We start from the raw sequence: 21005 nt of genomic DNA, 5'->3' as shown, positions 1-21005 counted from the left end.
GCACTCCCCAGAAAGAAGTCATTACTTGGGACTAGCAGCATGGAAGGATGTAAAGCATTAAAATATTCTATTTGAAAAATGCAGTGTCTTTTATGGGTTTTGATATCCCACCACACTGGGGAGCATAGGTGGATGCACAGCCTTTTAAGGAAAGTAGAAAACCAAAAAGCCTGTCTGAAAAGGTGAGAATCTGAATATATTCAAATGAATTCCTATATAGGTTCTAAAGAAAACAGAAAGAAAAAAATCCTGCAAAGAAAAAAGTACAGAATGTTTCCTGCAATGTTGTACTGATATAGGTTTATTTCAGACAGCATTTTAATACTAATTTATTGATATATTTTATCATGGTGGGTTTACATAAAAATAGTGGGCTACAGGCTTTGTTTAGTGAGTAACAGCTTCCTAGAGATGTTGAAAAGTATTCTGTGACATTCTCCCAAATGAAAAAGCACCATTGAAAAGGCATATATTTATCTCTCAATACTACTCGAATGTACATACATTTCAAGAGATCTATTAATCCACAGCAATTGCAAAGCACAGATATTTTGCGTATGAAGCCAGGACCAGGCACAGTATTGTCACTGTTTTCTATATGCATTATTTCCACAAATCTCTGCTGCTAATCATTTAATGTTATTTTCTTAGGTTTGTCTGGCAAACTATAAAGACTGATATAACTTCTTATTAGGTTGCTGCTTATTTTACAAATCCATTGTGAAAACATTCAGCTTTGAACTGTTGCAGTGAGCTCATATTTTTGGTATACTATCCTTCCTCTAAATTAACTGACACACAGTATAGTTTCTGTTCCTATATTTGATACAAAAGTGTCATTAATATGACATTATGTACACTAATAGGTGTGACTGTACAGTTTATGCTCTATCTCTGTCACTTTCCTATGCTGCACAAGTCCTGTGTTATTTCAGAGCCTTCCAAAATTAAGTGAAGAGCACTGAGTTTTCTTCCTATTCTTCCTTCGAATATGAAACTCTATTTATATTTTTGATTGTGTTGTATTATACTGGTAATTTTTGTGTTGCTATGAATGAACAAAAAGGTCACAGTGGCAAGTTTTACTGTTACTCTTATAATTGTGCATCCTATATTTTACTGTATCAGAGTAGCTTGCTAAAGGAAAAAGAATATATGTAGTATAAATACTCTTATACACAGAGATATATATGTGTGCATATATATATATGTGTGTGTCTAATTGGTCCATAGATAGCCATGTCCTTTCATCAGGCACCAGCACTAGTTATTGAGGGGTTACTAGCATTTTCACACGCTCATTCACAAATTAAATAGTTGATACCTGTTGTCACCTTTAATTGTTGTCAACCTCTGTTCCACCCAAAATAGTTTGGATTAGGGCTGGCTGGACTACAGTGCAGAAAATACTGGATTTGTGTCAGATAAAACTATGAGAATATCACAAGAAGTTCTAGCTGTCCTTAGAGTTCCTTTACCAAACGGGTAGGGTCTGAGCTGCAGGTGTCTGATCACATTTCCCACCAATATGTTCAGGATCTCTTTTAGTGTCCATTCTGAGTTCAAGGCAGTGGCATGCATCTGTGCAAGATGTTCCAAGCAGTCTGAGGAGACTTCTCTGTGCAAGCAATCTTCTTGGTGAAGAAAGGTTGTGAAGTCTGTAGGCAGCCAGGGTTGATGAAGCACACATAGACTCTCTCAGGGAGAGGATGGAGAACACTTGAGAGAAAGAGAGAGAGATACCAGGAAATAAGCAGGCCTAGGGGAGGTCAGGACGTATAAAGCCTCAAAATAAGTTTGCCCTTCCCCTTTCCAACAAGAACTTTAGATATTCCAAGACTTAAAATATCTTGGTTTGTATCACATTGTGAAAGAAAGTCTTGAAAATTAACAGCTGTCTAGACCATACCACTAGTTTGCTTCTTCCTTATTTTCACACAAAGTCTGAGGTGTAAGAAGTAGATTCACACACTCCTGCCTATTTGCACTGATTATATTCCTGTTTTTTAGGATTATCACCAAGAGAATGCTAGGAATTCTTATGTTTAAAGCTCGCTCCCATTTTGATTTTGAATGTGTCTGCCCAACATGATGAATTAATTACTTTTCCATTCTCTGTCCTTAATTTCCATGCTTGTGGTTACAAACAGAATAATTGTCTCTCAAATACTGAGCTTTAATTGTGAAGGCAACTTGGCCCTTAACCTTGTTAGAGTAATTGAATAAATGTGGAAAGAACAATGTTCCTCTCAAGAGGCTCAGTCTCCATCTCAGTCAGAAGCTCAGTAATTTTGGGATAGGATGTAAAATGAAGCAAAACTTTTCTCAAAGATTAAAAAAACAAAAGCATATATATTGTTGATTTTCACTGTAGCAAAAATTCAACAGCAGGTTGCTTCAAGGTACCACAATAGGACCAAGTGTTCAAAATGTATTAATTAATGTTAAAAAATAAGTGAATTAGCAAATTTAGCTAATTTAGCAAAATTTAGAAGAAACAATTAAGCAAAATTTACAAACAAGAAAATCCTGTTAACCAAGTCTAAATTTGACAGGGAACCTGAGAGAAAATTGACTCAGGGAGAGGGGTGGCCATCTTAAAATATGAGAAAATAATTTATTTAAATGCAAAATAAGGCCTATTGAGAAAGCAAACAATAAAAAAAAAACATAAACAAAGAAAACAGAACCAAAAAACCCAACAACAACCCAAACAAAGAAACAAACAAAACCCAAAAGCCTAAAACCAAAACAAAGAAACATAAACCTGTAACTGATCACTTGTTTTATCAGAGATCTCAATTACTAACACCATCTTAGGAAAAACACCTGGGTCTCACTGCAGACAGCTCAATGAAGAGCCCTGCTTGATGAGCAGCTGCAGTTAAAAAAACACATAAAATTTTCAGATGCACAAGAAATGAGGTGGGGAATAAGAAAGAAAGAAAATATGTCATTCTATGAATCAATAATTTTCCCTTCTCTGGAATAGTGTGAAGTAGTGGTCACTCCATCACAAAAAGATATATTACTGAATTAGAAGATATTCAGAAAAGAGTGATTGTGATAATTAGGTATATAGACAAGCCTTCATATGAAAAGACTAAAAAAACTGGAATTGTTAACCTTAGGAAAAAAAAAATATGAAAAAAAAGGGATATGATGAAAGTATAAAAATGGTAAGTGGCAAAGAGAAAATAGATCAGGAGCTTCTGTAGTCCTGCATCTCATAATTCAAGAACAAAAAGACACTAAGTGAAAGTGAAAAGCAGCAGCTCCATATCTGATAAAAGAACATACTTTTTAATGCAACGCATAATTAGATTATGGAATTCAATGCCACAGCATGTCACTGATGTCAAGACCTTACCAAGACTCAAAGAAGGATTTGGCACTTACAACTCTTGATATTCTTCGGAATTTTATGCTAACTAACTGTAAAAAGGTTTTGAAAGAGAGGTTATGTGCCATTTTTCATGATTTAAAAGACAATAATTTTAAAAAGAATTTGGAGAAAAGTTCCCTCTAAATGGATTTTGCCATCTCTGGCTGTTTGATTTTGTTCTTTGCTTTGCTTGTTATGTTGGCATTTTTGCTTGAGACATCTGGGCAATCTTGGAGGGAGGCTGTGTAATAATGAATCACTATTCTGTTCTAATTACTATTATCCCAGTACTACCCCAGTATCTTAATATCTCCTATAAAATCTTAGGACTCTGGACTTCCCTTTTGCAGAATAATTGTCTTATGCTCCATTGTATTCCACTCCATTCCAGTCAGCCAACTGGATTTGTCACCCATTGTCAATTAGTATAACCATTGCTGTGAGCTATATAGCATTGTGCATGTGTTTGGAGAAACTGTGAAACTTCTATAGATGCAGAACCAAATACATTTTTGCTGTGACAGCTATACAATTGATTCTGTGTGTCCCAATTGTCTTCCAGCCCTATCTTAACCTCCAGCTATGCTATTGACATCTTGCTTCACATCCTGCAGCTGGAAAACTTATGCAACGTCTCTAAAATGGAGACATAGTAGTTTTAAACTTCCTATTCTCCACAGCTCACTTGCCACATTTTTCTCCTTTGTGCCTGCCCAGAGAGATATTCTTGTTCCCACTTTTGTTCTTATACTATGTATTTTCTAATTCATTAGTTTTTTCTTCACCTATTTCTTTTCTATATGAGGGTTAAACAATGGTAAACAAGGTCAGGTAAACAATGACAAGTATAAGCATAAAAGAACTCCTCAGATCAGATCTGTTAAGTGAAAACGGAATGAAAAACAGTGTGAGAGATACTTGGTAGAACCAGGATCGCAGAATTTGAACAGCATTCTCAAACAGGTCTTCCTCCCACTGTTATTAATTTCATTACATTCTCAAAGTTGGAGGGGAGGGAGGCAGGAAGAAAACTTTTAAGTACCTACCTATGTAGCCAGAAAATCACCTTCTAAATTCTGTGGGGTTTTGGGGGTAACTACAAAGTAAGTGAAGATATAGGGAGTGGGGGTACAGAGAGAATCTGTGCTTGTAGGGACAGCTGGGGAGCTGTAGGTGCCTTGAAGAGAAGTTGAAGTCAGACATTACAAACTGGACACCACAGAGAGACAGTGAAGATATCAAGGGATGACACCTGAAATTGAGCTAAGATGTGACTAGCTACCACACAGAAACATGTGGTATATTTTGTCTCCTTCTGTTCCCCAACAACTTCCATCATGGAAGGTTTTCAAAATTAAACATGCCAGATAATCCCAGCAAAGTTTTCCTTCCCAAAAAAGGCTACATCTTTGAATGTCCCTTCCAACCTAGGCTGTTGTATGGTTCTATGAATTGGCACTGTATATATTAGTACACTGCTTTGGTACTAACTGTTTTCCTGAACTTTCACATGCGTGCCTCACCAACCAAACAGTCCTATAATTATTTTCTCTTTTTTCTATTCCAGGATAAAAATATTAAAGTAGAGAAAATATGTAATGTTCCACCTCTCACAAACTGAGCTAGTATATCACACACAATGCTACAAAGCACCATGCAGAGTACATATTTGTGTTGTCCTTGGGACATCCACATTGCACTCACCATATGGTTTAGATATGCCTGAGGGTTTACACTTGGTCTGCAAGACTGGTTTTAGGCTGAGTTCAATCCACAGGACACGTACTGAGGACACTCAGGCATAAATATGCAATTGTAGTACAACATTAAATAGCAAAAGAGGAGGAGCTGGTTAGCAATGGTAAGGAATTTAATTTTAAAAGCCTAGAAGGAATGGATCTTATATTATGTGGGATAATAAAAAGCATGAATACTGCTAGTCTCACAGGAATATGAGAGATTTTTCCAATCTATGAGTATTTACAAACACAACCTCTGAATAATTAGTATGTTTACTGTTCTTCACCTTTTAAATTTTTAAGACTTAATTCCCATTGATTACAATTCCTCCATCAAGAAACAAGGAAATATCTTTCATTTGAAAGATATCTACTAGTAAAATAGTGCATTGTATTTTTTCTTTTCAAGTACTACTTAAATGAAAAAAAATACCCAAATGATGCACAAGCACTGTATTTTCAGCCATATATTTTGGCCATTTTTTAAAATAAAACTCACCTAGTTTTAACTTATCTTTCTTCTTGAAAATTCATATTGTGAAAAGAAATAGGAGACCATCTGATCACAAAGAGCAGATTTACCTAAATGTTCACCTAGATGTTTAGACTAGACTTTTCAAGTCTGCCAGCCTTCCTGTTCTAAATATTGTCAGTTAAAAAGCATGGCCTGAAGTCAAGAAACATTTTCATATGAAAATTGATACAATTATTGAAAACTATTCTAACTAATATGCTTTCCCCTTCTTAGCAAATAAAAATAAATGTCACCCATCTATTAAAACAAAAGATAAAATATTTCATTATGGTTATGGGAAATTAGGTTTCACGTATTACCTCATTCATGTTACACAAATACATCCTATCTTCCTGTTTTGCATAGTGAAGCTAAACAACATATTGTACTTTTCTTTCCTGCATCTCACATGAGGTCTGTGTTCTTTTGTTATGAATTGCATCTCATATAGACCAATACACTTCTTTTACCATTAAAACAATCTTCTCATCTTGAAAATTTAAGTTGATTAGATAGAAATGTGTATGGAATTAAACATGAATGTGATATATTTCAGCATTTTAGTTAATGAAAGAGCATTATGTTTTGTTTTGTGTCACTGTAGGGCACATGGCTTTGTTTGGTGCCACTGTATTATGAGCTTTAGAAGTACCAGTGAATACCATTCCATTTGCTTCCATTATGGTAAACGTCTTTTAAAAACAGAAAAGAGAATTTGTGCCTGTTTTAAAATACAAAAAGTAATGTGCAGAATGATATAGGATCCCATTCAGCATTTCTAAAGAGATAACCTTCTAAACTTGGAATTTCACCTACCCAATTACAAGTAAAGTTTCAGAAGTAAAGGTGAAACTAAGAGAGCCTCTTAAAACAAAGGCCTACTGAGTTTTATACTCTCCGGTCTATTACAACTTACGTCTTGCATCTATATAACATAGGAAATCATATTCAGTCCTATGCAGAAATCACACACTTGCTTGTAGCTTTCTCTACACATTATTTGGAATTTGGCATACACAACACTATCTTCAATCCAAAAGCGATTCTTTTTTTCCCCTTCAGTGCAGAGATTGAGCTATGCTTAATAGTTCTGAATTGGTTTCCCTAAGGCTGAGAAGCTCCTTTTTTTTCTCAGATACTTCAATCAGGAATGGTGTGGTTTGAAGACAGCAATGGCAATGTACAGCTTTTTTTATTTTGTAGTTTTCATCAGGACATAAACCATATTTCCATGAAAATAGTTAAACAATCAGAAAAGCTTAAACATACCTAATATTAAGGCTAAACATAACTAATACCTAAGTATAGTTATAAATGTAACATGCACTTAACATGATATGATATAGTTTATGCATCTATGCCTTTAAAAAAAAAATCCTAAAATAAACCACAGGGTCCCAACAATAGGAAAGACAATAACAAATTTTCTTCTTCTATTGTTGTAGCATAAATTTATCTCTGGGTATTACTGCATAGAATCTAAGCTGTTACTATTCCCTTTGTCCACATTAAAATTTTCCAGTATTAAAATATGGGTAATATCATATTTGTAACAGATTCCACAAAAACACTCACATATCAAAATCAGTCTCTATCCAGGATTCCAAAAATATCAAGGGTCCAGATATGCAACCCTTATCCATATATTATATATAAAATAATATATATAATCCCATAATATTCACTACTTACATATAAGTAAGTAATTACTTAAGTAAGGTGTTTGTTGGATGTGGCCTGAAACAGTTGATTTTATTCTTAGCCAGTAGTTTATGCATGTATAGCTTTCTACTTTTTTAATTTTTTTTTTATATTTTTTTTTAATAATTTTAAATTTAAATTTTTAAGTCCTCTTACATTTATTCAGGAAAGTCAGTTTTGGAAGTTTTTACATTTATAAGGGGAAGTTCTAAGTTTATAAGTGGCATCACAGAGTAGTCATCTTATGCTATGCAGAGGACAATTACTACATAAAATATCCTATTTTTTTGTTTCCCCTGAGATAAAAATTGCTAGTAAGAGGAATTATGAAAATGCAAAGAAATCTCTGCACCAATAAAACTTTGATTAAACCACTGTGGAGATAGACATTCTGGATCATTCTTTTCCTTAGTTCATGAAATTCGGTGGATTTTCAGTTCATGGTAACCAGAGTTCTCTCTTGAACTGTTCTTTTTATTTCCCTTCTAATCTTCAAAACTGTCAGTGTTCAGACATAAGATTTTTTTTCCAGCTCATTCATTTCTTCCAAAAGATCTCAAAGTACAAAGCAGACAATTATTTATCCAGAGATGGATGGAAGTGGACACTGTTGTCACAGTTTTAGTAGGTTTGCAGTCGATACCAAGCTGTGTGGGAGTGTTGCCTGCTGGAGGGTAGGAAGGCTCAGCTGCGGGATCTGGAAAGGCTGGGTCAATGGGCTTAGGTGAATTGCATGAGGTTAAATGTGGCAAAGTGATGGGTTTTGCACTTGGGTCATAATCTCATTCAGCTTTTGGGGATGGATGGCCGGAAAGCTGCCCAGCAGAAAAGGATGTGGAGTGCTGGTTGACAGCCAGCTGTGCATGATCCAGCATGTGCCCAGGTATCCAAGAGGGCCAATAGCATCCAGGCCTGTATCAACAACAGTGCAGCCAGCAGGACCAGGGCAGTGGCTGCCTTCCAGTACTCAGCACTGCTGAGACCACACCTCAAATCATGTGTGCATTTTTGGGCCTCTCACTACAAAGACATTGAGATGCTGGAAGGTGACCAGAGAAGGGCAAAGTATCTGGCGAAGAGTCTGGAGCCCAAGTCTTACAAGGAGCAACTGAGGATACCAAGATTGTTTAGCCTGGTAGAAAGGAAGTTCAAGGGTGACCCTATCACTCTCTACAAGTACCTGAGAGGATGTTGTAGCCAGGTAGGGCATGTTCTCTTCTCCCGGGTAAAAAGAGAGGAGAAGAGAAAATGGCCTCAAATTGTGCTGAGGAAGGTTTAGACTGGATACCAGGAAAATATCTCAGTGAAAGGGTTGTCAAGCATTTAAGCAGGCTGTCCAGGGAAGTTGTTGAGTCACCATTCCTGGAGGTATTTAAGACATGCAGTTGTGGTACTTACAGATATGGCTTAGTGATGTACTTGGCAGTGCTGGGACAACAGTTGGACTCAATGATCTTAAAGGATCTTTCACACCTAAATGATTGTGATTCTATACAGTTCTGACATGAGATGAAGGAATAGAGAGTCCTAAACATGTTAGAGTGATTTTTTTTCAGCATCTGGAAGGAAGGTATACTTGGGTTATAGATATTCTGTCTTCCACTCAAGCTCTAAAAGAACTGAGACTCAGAATCATGTAGTCCTAAGTATTCCAAGCAAATTAATCTGTTGGAATTGTAGCTATTTTTGTAAAATTACATAATTCTGATTAGTTATTAAGTTCTGCAATTCCCAAGTGATAACACAGGCTGCAATTGCCACACAGTAAGTCAAAAGCCAAAGGATAAGCTCTCTGCAATAAATGAGATGATGGCTCAAGACCTGAGAGCTGGCATTTGGCCAAATTGAAGATTTGTATAGGACAAACAGGGCTTAGAAATAATCAACAGTGGACAATGACAGAGATAATAAAAAGACATTTTTGATCTTGTCAACCTTAACATTATGTCACACTATCCTTAATTACTATGGCCAAATTAGAAGTAGTATCTCTTACTAAATTGCTCATGCCAACCAAATTTCCATACAGTTAACTCCAAAATAATGAATAGCCGACAGGACAACCTTTATTCATAACTTTGTACACTTTTAATAATTTTTATAAAACAGTGGTTAGGATTATGACTCTTGGTCTTAACAGAAGTCAGTAGCAAGTTCCAAAAGAAAATTAGCATTTAGCTGATTTGTTATTTTGTATGCTGCTTCTCTACCAATGAATTCTAATGTCTTGAGCAATTCACATATTTAGTTTTCATTCAAGTGAGGTATTTGAAGTGCTATGTTGGTCCCAGCATTCCGCAAACTATCTATAGCTGCTCCAAGCTACCCCTCACATCTTGTAATGGGCAGTATTTTGGTTTTGCAACAGCTGTTGGCCTATTTAGACTATATTTAGTGATTCCCTGAAAAACATGTGGCTTTATAAAGGAATCAGTGAGGCACCTGTAACAACTCCTTTTTCGATAGGTCTAAATACAACAGTGTAACACTTTTACAATAGCACTATCATCGTTCATTCTGTGGGGTTTTTTAATATATTCACCAACTTCTGATTTGGAAAATTTTGGTTTTTTGTTGTACTGGGATTTTAAATTTAGCCTATTGCCAAAGAGAAATTAACCAGAACAACTTCACAAAAATCTGAAGTAGACAGAACAACTCTCTGAGTGAAAGTATAGAAAGGCTAATGAAATCAGAGAAAGCAGCATGCAAAAAGGAAAAAAAAAAACCCCAAGATCTACAAGGAACAATTTTAAGGAATAGAATTACAGTTCAGGCATTGTTTGGGAAGGCCATTATTTGCTATTTTTAAGAGCAGATTAACCATACCCAAATTTCTATGACAATATATTAAACATCCCCCAAGTGACACCATACTCAACCTGTCATTCTCAAGGTGCTCTGCTGCCCATAAAAAAAGTAAAAGCATCTTAATAAATGAGGTACAAAATCATATTTCACTTTGAGAAGACTTTCCTACTACTTTACTCTCAACGTAGAACTTTACTCAACGCAGAAGTTGGAGGTCCCTTCAAGTAGGAGGCATTTCCTCTGTGCTTGTAGAACAAAGGGCTCCATTGCAAACAGGAGCAAGAGCTCTCTCTCTGCCCATCCTCATTCAACAGAAACTTTGTACTGTGTAACCTTCCACAGGGTAGAGGAAAGGATTCACAAGAGTGAATCCTCTCAGCTTGAGCATGTAAAACTTATTGTTACTATGACAGAAATCTCATTTTCAAAGCATACTCTCTTGCAGAATATACAAGGTTTAAATGCAGATGCAGTCAAAATCCCATTAATGACTCAGATCAAGAGCTGCCATTGATCATTAAAACATAAATGCAGTGACTTCTAAATCTTAAAATGACATAGCAGCTGTGCATTTTGGGAAATAGAGGAACTGTGACTATAATGTAACAATCCATGAATATTTTCTTCCTGCTGTCTAGGCATTGCTGAGATTTTCTAGGTAATATGAAAAGAACAACACAGTCTTTATATGACATTTTCAAACTATCTGTTAAAAAAAGAGAAAAATAGTCCGTGTTTTTCTTGATGTCTATCATGCTCTGCTTCCTTGATGTGTGTGGGGTTTGCTTTCATTCTGCAAAGAGTTGCTCTAAAAAAAAAACTTTAAAAGCTTCTTCCTTTATTTTTAAAACAAAGGATTTTGTGAATGTCATTCTAAACATTCTCTAAAGGAGCATATCTTACTGGAATACAAAGTTTGAAATATGATGGCAGTTTTACATAAATGAACATAAATAACCACTTGCTAGTAATGGATTAGAATGCAAACTGGGCACCAGCTGCAGGTAATGACCACTAGTGGGACTCACTGTCTTCATTACTTATCATCACAAAAATTATTATCTGGAAATTAAATATATGAAGTTGAATGAAAGAAAAACCTAAACACTAATGTAACAGAATAGAAATCTGGTAGTCATCATCTGAGATTCCTACTATTCATAAAAAAGAAACTAATCTCTATTTCCGATTTATATTTAAATCCTATGTATTTAATGGGAATTGAGAATGATTCCAACAAAGAGTCCCATCCCATAAAAAAAAAAGAAGAAACACAGCCACAGAAAACAAAAATCTCATGGTTAAAAATAATTTCTTTCTAAATTTTACTCATAAACCCACAATTTGGAACAGGTGTTTATGCAATCTTTTCAATTTCATGTGACATGCAATATGTAATCTGATTGAAACAAAATAATTACCAATCAAATAATTGTCAAGTACCTAAAATGACTCTATATTGCAAATGAGTTCCTTGGGAAGTCAATGAGAACTACCAAGTGACAACCCAAAATGTCTGTGGCAAAGAAAGTGCAACTGGAGTTTTGCATAGCAGTAAAATAGTAGCTGTCTAGGTGGGCAGAATTTAGAGGAAAGCTAAGCACTTACAAATCAAAAAAATGGGAGTGTGTGGTGGGTTGACACTGTCTGAACACCAGGTGTCCACAAAAACTGCTCTATCACTACCCTCTTCATCTGGACAGTGAAAGAAAATATAATGAAAAGCTCAAGGGTCAAGATAAGGACAGCAAGAGATCACTCAGAAAGTACTGTCACAGGCAGAACAGACTGGAGCTGGTGAAATTAATCAAATTCATTGCCAATCAAATGAGAATTGGATAATGAGAAATAAACCCAAATCTTAATGACATCTTCCTTCCAAGCTCTCTCTTTCCTAGACTTTATACCCTAATCTCTACCTCCTTCCTCCACCACAGGGACCAAGGAATGGGGGCTGTGGTCAGTGCTTCCCCCTCAGGGGAAGAGCACCTCCCACTCTTCCCCTGCTCCAGCATGGCTTCCTCCCACAAGAAACAGTCCTCCATGAAATTCTCCTGTGGGAGTCATTCCCACAGGATGCAGTTCCTCTGCACCTGCTCCAGCACAGTTCATTTCCACAGGGTGAAGTCCTTCAGAAGAGTTTGCCAGTGTGTGATCCCCATGGGACTGGTCACAAGTCCTGCAAGAAAATCTGCTCCAGCCTGAGCTCCTGTCTCTCCACGGGCCCACAGGTCATGCCAAGAGCCTGTCCCAGCACAGGGTCACAACTTCCTTTGGGCATCCACCTGCTCTGGCATTGGGTTCTCCATGGGCTGCAGGGGCACAACTCCCTCAATATGGTCTGCATCACAGACTGCAACACTAACTTTTTACCCTTCTTAAATATGTTATCGCAGAGGTGTTGCCACCATCACTGATGTGTTTGGCCTTTAATCACCAGTGAGTCCATTCAGGAGCTGGCTGGCATTGGCTCCATTGGGCATAGGGAAAGTTTCTGGCAGCTTTTCACTGAAGCCACCTCCACTATCAAAACCTTGCCACATAAACCCAATACAATACACCCTCTCGCAGGTGTCAGCCATCCACCTTAGAAAGTTCGCCAACTCACCTGCCAGATGTGTTGAAATGTCATTTTAAGGAATAATCTAAGGTAAACTCCCTCCAGTCCAAGTCCCAGTCTCTACAATAGGTATCTCTCTTAATAAACTACTGTTTTGTATTTTTTTTTTTTTTTGTACACTTTACACTTCAACAGTGTAAATTTTACCATATTTTGGTGTTGTTCTGTGTTAAAGAAAGACAGGAGCAAATCAGGCCTCAGAAGCTGTTCTTCACAAACTGCCTGCAATGTAATTGCCTCTATCTGGTTTTAAATGAAAAGCAGCACACAAAGGATAGGACCATGGTGAGGGGGAAAAATTCTTTGGAACGAGCAAATAAGTGTAAATTCATGAACAGTACTTATCTAGGCACTACAAATTAGAAATCCCTCCCTCTTCTATTTACCTCAGACTGAATCACAGTTATTATTTCAATATATTTCCAAGAACAAGTAGTGTGTGTACGCTTGAGGGCTCTGTACCGGAAGACTAAGGAAAAACCAACAAGCTGCAGATTTATGATGCATGAATGAAGCAAATGTTTGTCACATGGCTGAAAAAGCCTCTCATCTCTTACTGCTAGACTTGTTTAGCTATTATTCAGTATTTATCCTTTCCCTCATAATCCAGAAAAACAGGAAGATCCTTGAACATCCTCTCAATTTCCTCTTGACTTGTAGGTCTTTACATACCTATCAACAAGCCGCAGCCTCAGGAAGCTTTCTGTCTCTGTACACCAAGGAATATTGGCATTACTAGCATAGTAATTCTGTTTCAGGCAGTTGGCTTAACCATCTTCATTGCAAACAAATTGCTTAATGGCTTTGGGTAGAAAACACAGAGGGAGCTGTGCCAACTGATCGAGAAATAACTGAGTAGGTATGGCTTGTGATCATATTTATTGGCATTGCTTTTAAAACCTCTTCTGAATCATCACTTGCACCATCATCTAAGTCTGACCTCTTTTGTTCAGCAACTCAATGTTCTTACCTGTTTATTCTAAAACCAAAAAGAAATCAAAAGTCAGGACTCCATCCAAAAGCTTGAGAGTCAATAAAGATGTGTAGGAAGAGATTCCTTACCTTCATTAATAACATAGTTGAAAGAAGCAAAGTTCTCTAAAAGTAGAGGAAGGCAGGGAACAGTTCATCTATCAAGAACATAAATACATAAAATAACAAAATCTGGCAGCACACACAGGCACCACAAGACCAAACCCCTTCGGGCTAAAGTGCTTTAAGTATTTCTATAAAGTAACAGAGACTGGACAGGAGCTCAGGCAAACCTCTCTGTATATGGCAAGTGCTGAATGAATATGCATGAAATTTATAACAAAATGATGCATTAAATATTATGCAACAAAAAATCATGCTTTTGAAGCATGGCACAAGTACAACAGTCCACCTAGTTTTTCATATACTGCAACAATTAATATCATTGTACATATTTTATCTTGAACATCTTGCCATTGGTGGAGAACTTACTTGCTTTTTCTGTTAGGAGAAACAAAGAAGTCATAGAAAATTTCCTTCTCATATTCTTGTTTACTTATGGTAAATGTCAGGTCACCTGACTTTGTCTAAAAATTGGACAAAAAATACAGCTTTCATAATCAGAAATAAAACACTAACAGCAATGAAAGCCCAGTCCTAGAACACAACAAAACCTTGGTGATTTTTTTTGTATTTTGTATATATTGTTAGTGAATTTTTTTGGCACCTTCACAGTTGAAAGGCCATGACAACTGCTTCTGCGTTTAGCCACTCACCTTCACAGCTGCAGCCAATAAATCCATTGGCCTCTGAATTTATATTTTAGAAATAGGTTTTATTTCTTCAGGTGGGTAGGTACGACTTCTGCCATGCAACCAAACACTTTGTAGAACAGTTTCTACTGTTTCCCGCAGTGGCTACATAAAAAGGTGTTTAATTGCTTCTTCTGTACAGCCTGAAGGAAGTATGGTGAGCCAGCCTAGTGACTGATTTAACTAGGTCTTTGAACAAACTTAGAGATCAAGGTCAAATAAATTAATTTAACCTGGTTTAATAGACCAGTCAGTTCCACTGTCAAGGTCTTCCCCTACCTAACACTTTTTTTCTTCTTTTTTTTTTTTTTTTTTTTGTTCTTTTGCTTGTTCTTTTCTTATTATTTATTTATTTACTTGTTTGTTTGGGGTATCTTTTCCCCCAAAATGAAAAAGATCCAATAAATCCATATCATTACATAAGGACATATATATATATATATGTGTGTGTGTGTGTGTATATATATGTATATATATAATATATAAAAATAAAAATATATGGAGAACGATATATATGAGGGATATATGTATATATACACTGCACGGAAGTTCAAATTTTTAAGACTAATTTTCTGTAATATTTTGGATGTTTTTGGGGACTAACCTATAATATGAAGGTCTCACAATAAATAAAGGGAAAAATATATGTTTTGAAAAATTTATCCCAGAATACTTAGTGATATATGTTCCAAGTTGAAAACATGCTTCTGACCACTGACTTTTAACTCCTGTCTATACTAGGAAGGAGACCTTGTTTGAGTGAGTCATAAAAAACTCAGGATAGTTTTCATCCCGACACCAAACATCCCTCCAGTGTAAAGAAATTATCTATTGAAGAAGGCTATAGCAGCTCAGAATATTTTAGGTTCACATGGAAAAAAAAAATACAAAAAATTAATAGAATCACATTTCTGTTAAATTTGTAGTAACTGCTGATATTTCAGCCTTGGAATTTGCCTAGACCATTAACAATAATTAAATAAGTTGCTCACGTTTACTCTGTTTTAGTATTAGTTTAGGTGTCCAGAGGAAAATGGCAATGTTTAATATTTAAATATCAAACACTCTGATTAAACATTAGTTTGTTAAACCAATATTAAAGAAAAATTAAAAAGAGTTCATAGAACTGACCATAAGTCTTTTGGGTTGCAGGTGCCAAACACGCTTTGAAATTTGACATGTAGACATTTTTTCAAAAAGTAGCTTGACCCCAAGCTGACAAATGTGAATTATAATTAAGAAGCAATATTTCTAAGTCTGTTTTTATTACTGGGCTGTGCAAAAAGGTTCATGTTTCCCATCAGAAGGAATCTGCAGGATTCTGACTAAAATCAGATATGAGCATAGCAGCTCGAAGAGTCAGAACAAAAGGTACTCAGCATCAAATTCACCCTACTTACTCTCTCAAACAAATTATTAATTTACACTATTTTTATTCTCCTAGAAATAAATTTAATTCCCTCATAGAAAATATTAAACTGATAGGTCTCTTTGTCAGGTCTGCCACTTCTTAAATACCTGAGAAATTTTCTTGAAATCTACTAGGTGGGCTCTAAAACAGCCTCTACACCTTGGAGCCATTATACCTTCTCTTACTATTAATCCTTCCTTTTTCTTCAGAAATATTATTCTACATCAATCTTTTATAAGAGGTCAGTTCTGTTTCTCCTGAAAAACATCATCACAGTAGTTTGGACTGCAAAAAAATCTGCAGAGAACTTCCAAACTAAAAAGCAAAAAAAAAAAAGTAGATTTGAATGATTTGGTCATTGCAAAACAAATCCAAAGAGGCTTTGCAAACCCCCCTCCAAAAAAAAAAAAAAAAGAAACAAATCAAAACCCAAAAAAACCACAAGAAGCACTCCCTAGAAACTAGCTGTTTTCAATACTGAAATGCTACATGGATTACAGACAGGGATAAACATCAGTTGCTGGGGTGAAAATGCAAAAGCCTACACATTTTTTCATTTTATATCATAGCTGCAAATTATCTAAGTGCAATTTCCACTTTATTAAGGAGACACCGTATTATGCTTCTAGCTTTAAGTCAGGTTTAATAAAGAGAAACCCTTCTACTGAATGAACAGTACCCCTTGGCTACTTTTAAAATAATCCATTGAGAATAGTGCAATATTCCATACATTTATTAAAAGTATTATGTTTCCTTAAGGAAATACCCCAAAGAAGCATTGCTCGCTTTTTTTTTTACATATACGGAATAAAAATGCAAATACTCCAAGTTTAAAGGTTGGGTGTTTTTGGCCAGGTGCTTTGAGGTTTTTTGGCTTTCATTATTGACAACAGTAAAAAGATTGTTTAAGACTAGCTGTGTCAGAATTTTGGATACCAAGAGTGACAGGCTCTGCAGGTGTACAGTGCTTTCCTTATTGATACAAATTGAATCTGAACATAGCAATTTATTCAGCAAATCAAACCAATCACTGCACTGCAGTTTTCTCTTTCAGCTCTTATTTCCCAACCAAGTACTCTTAACCACTTTGCTACATTTTCTTTACAGCAAGGTTTCAACTGCTATTAGATGCTGTTTCATGGTCAGAGTATAGGGGTTTAAAAATTTTAAAGTCTGTTATGCTGCCATTAAGTGCTGCATCATTCACACCTATTCCATACTGGTTGCTTGTCTCCAAACACACTACCATTAAATGTATTTCTCACCACATTACCCTAGGAAAAACTCAGCATTGTTATCCCATGTAAAGCATCTAAAGAGCTTTCAAGTATTTTTTTTTCTAATAAAATGTAAATATTTGTCCTAATAAAAGGATTATCTCAAATCCTTCTTTCTAATTGTTAATCATACTTTGAAAAGAGGTTCTGTAATGCAATTGTGTTGTATGTTATTTTGTTAAGAGGTACTTAAGCTAACCAGTCCTACAAAATAACATAAAGATTAAAGAATAAAAATTAACACCAGATTGCCCAAAAGACAAATTAGGAAAGAGAAGGAACCAACTCAGGAAAAGAAGAGTAAGGCAGACAGCTAAAGTGAGAGAAAACAATCTTACTGTGTTGAGCCAATATATAACCCTGGATTAATAATAGTTAGACTTGGCAGGGCTCAAATGTGAAGATGCTCACATCGGGCAACCCAGACCTGCTGATACCAGAGGTTGTTGCTATGGTGACCAGTGACAGTCAGCCAACAGTAAAATGAATTTAGAAAAGATAGTTAGGAAATACTGAAAGGAAGAAAGAAAAAGGAAAGGAAAAGTTTGGTATCTGTAAGCAGATGCACATTTCCATTGTCTGCCATTTGCCCTACTGCAGCAGAGGAATACATCATCAAAATGGAGCCGAACTTCCACTTTACCTCCATGAGAGTCAAAGTATATTCCTGCCTCTATGGGTTTCTAATTGAAAGAAATTATTGTCTCATTCATGCGACATCTTTTTAGTGACTCAGCAATCCAGCAAATTCAACTGCCTCTGAAACCTCTGTGGAACTGTTAGCTCATTGTTCTCATCTAAACTATTTAGAGGAAGCCTGGAGTGGCCCATTTCTGTCTTCTGCCTTTAAATCAGCCTGGGGATGGTTCCACCCTGACATGTAAAAGGTTTCAATGGATGAAGTATTCGTCACTGAAACAAAAGGTTTTGGAACTTTACAAATCTAGTGGAAAATTCAGTTGATTTCTTTTTTCAAGCAAAGAACAAAGCAGAGACTGGCCGTTTTAAAAGCAAAATCTGCTTCAGAGAAGGCTAGCTGTAGCTGCAGTCAGTAGACCATAAATCACAGTGCCCATGCCCAGCTGTGCAGCACTGCATGGAAGAAAAGGTTTCGGATGGCAGTGTCCCTCAGCGATAGCTGCGGATGTGTGTGCCAGAGAGGTAGTTATTGTTGTTTACTTGCTGTGCTATCAACGTGGTATGCTAGAGAGCACACTTTTAGGAATCAGCATGTGTGCACTGTATTATCTTATCTTGCACAAAACATTGTCCCAGACCCCTGGAAAACTCCTGCTGGAGTACTGTCAGGAAGAGATAAAAATGAAGTACTACATCTGTTAGAGCTGAAGTGCTGAACTAGACTTCCCTACAAGCACCTTTTCCTAAGATTGACCGTACACCACAATCAAGAGGAGGAACAAGAGAATCTTGTATTTAGCCCTCAAAATCTACACGGATATCTGTGTGCATGAAGCACACAGCCTAGAAAAGACTAGAAAAGGCATGAAGATAGGTAGAGCTGAAAAAACTGAGATAGAACAAAAATGGAAGAAGTTATTTTTAGAGAATAAATATAGAGAGAACCACGTACACAAAAGATGCTTTTACAGAAATAGCAGGCACAACCACAGTTGAAGAAATTGGCCAACTTTGTCTCCCCTTTCAGCCTAAGAAACATGAGGGTTCAAGCCACTTCACTTGCTCGTCTGAGGTCATGACTGGGGAGAGTCACTTAGCTGTGCCCTGCTTTGTTTTCTCCATAAGTAAAATGGAAAAATACAGACTAAATCAGCCTTTTAAAAGTGCTTTCATATTTAAAGAAATGAAAAGTGCTAAGTGAGTAGTAAATGTTGCTTGAGTAGATTAATACTTGGGTGATCAATATACATTATGAGACTGCTCTTATTCATCATATTTCCCACAGCTGAAGGAATGGAAGAAATAATAATATAATGATTACAGCTGGTAGAAATGCCCCTAGTGAAGGCTGCCAAATTTTCTTGAACATAGGGGGAGCTGTGCTCTCATTTGCTTACACTTCAGTGCAATTTTACTGTGTGGAATCAAAATTATGCCTTTCATCTGAAGCATACTCTTTTTTTATATTGATGTGTTGTGTTGACTTAATTTCAATATTTCAGTGTATTGTACTTCTATTGTTTTTGAAAAGGACACAATTTAAACCCAAGTCATTTAGCTACTACTCATAATGAGAATTCTTCTAGAACTTTCTTTCAAGAGCTTAGGGAATGCTTTGACCTGCAACCTTATATTAAGCAAAGAAAGAGAACGGAGATCACAGAGTTCTCTTGCTAGATCCATGAAAACAAGTCCAAACAGATTTCATCAAGTTACAAGTTTCAAAAGGTTATATGCATTCAAAAAATAGGGCATATATTTTTTATTTTTTTTATTTTTTTCTTTTTTTTGCAAGGAAGCAGATTTCAGCTACAAGTATATTAAACATTCCTAGAAACACAAGCAAGAAAAATAATATTCTAAATATTTGGAGAGCAACTTTGACAGTTCCAAAATATTTTCAAATTTCAGATTTAAACACTTGATAACAACTCTGTCCACAATTACTAATAAGAGCTCTTAAGTATGATTATCTAGCTGATTTTTATAGAAAGTAGGCATTTGGTGGAAGTTCTTGTAGTTTCTTCATATTCAGAAAGAATAGAAGATATTTTTAATAGGTAAGAGCAACCTGCTAATTTCACTGAATAAATGATAATACTCACCAAAATGATTACTATCCATATAAAAGTCTAGATCATAAAGTGCAGTGAAAGACAAGAAGTAAACAGAAATCTTTAATGTCAAATCCTTTGTTTATTTATTTCTAATGCACTTGAAACCATAGGAATATGATCAGAGGTCTCAAACAAGGCCAGGAGCCGGCCCTCAAAGAATACCAGTTACTCCAAAGCTTCTCAAACCTGCCATCCACCTTTCTCAGAGGGCCAGTAGAAAACAAGGTTGGACAAAGATGAAGCTGTGGAAATTTTCACACTGGAAGAATAAGTTCCTCCTTTCACAGATGGCTGCATCACAGTTCTTTCTACCATTCACATCCTCTTTTGAGAGTTTCAAGAGAATCGTAAAAGTGTGAGTATCTCCAGCATATGTAGAATAACACTTATAAAAAAAATAGGAAAGAAAAAAATGCCCTGTAGGTCAGAATATAAACTTATTCAAAGAGGACAGGGTTTTTTTTGATGTTAACATATCCTTGCTTGTGTTTAATTTCACAACATTTTGTCATTGTTACACTAGACCTTCCCTAACGTAAATTGTTGCTTAAGTTACTAAAAATCTTGGGGCAAGCCAACATTCTATGTAAACAAAGCTATGTTGACAGAGATAAACAAAAGTGCACTCATTAATAAAAGAAAGAAGAAAAGCCAACTGTTGAAATAAACATTTTTAGCTCCTAAGTGAAATGAGGTCATGGTGATAATATGTATGCTTACAAAGGTAAGAACGTGCTAGTTAGCCACCTGATCAAATATCAATGTTTCTTTAAAAAATAAGAAAAAAAATCCAGAAGTAACATTCATACAATACTAAAATTCATACACTGTTGGCAATGCTAGGAATAAACATTAGTTCTCAATAAGAAAAAAAATTTTGTTTTTTCCTCCTTTATTTCATTAAATGATGGAACACCTGCTTCTTTTAAGTATCTTTGAAGTGTTTGGCACTAGTACTAATGCTTTACTGGAAAAAAGCCCCCTTTTTACTTTTAAAGCAAGAACAG

At 35.9% G+C, this 21005-nt stretch overlaps 1 protein-coding gene across 1 annotated transcript in view; it reads right to left on the bottom strand.

Annotated features, from left to right (window-relative positions):
- Positions 1–1471: 1471 nt before the first annotated feature.
- Positions 1472–21005, bottom strand: part of PCDH9 (protocadherin 9) — a 181885-nt gene continuing 162351 nt past the window's right edge. The window contains exon 3 of the mRNA XM_088051584.1: positions 1472–1719. Within this exon, the coding sequence (XP_087907710.1) occupies positions 1699–1719 (21 nt within the window). The 3' untranslated portion in view covers positions 1472–1698. The remainder of the gene's footprint in view (positions 1720–21005) is intronic.

Source organism: Pseudopodoces humilis, chromosome 2 (genome assembly GCF_049639895.1).
Source record: "Pseudopodoces humilis isolate 2021_Gansu_Grassland_sample_001 chromosome 2, ASM4963989v1, whole genome shotgun sequence".
In the NCBI taxonomy this organism is placed as follows: domain Eukaryota; kingdom Metazoa; phylum Chordata; class Aves; order Passeriformes; family Paridae; genus Pseudopodoces; species Pseudopodoces humilis.
The sequence above is the reverse complement of the archived record's forward strand: the minus strand, read 5'-3'. Positions and strand labels throughout refer to the sequence as shown.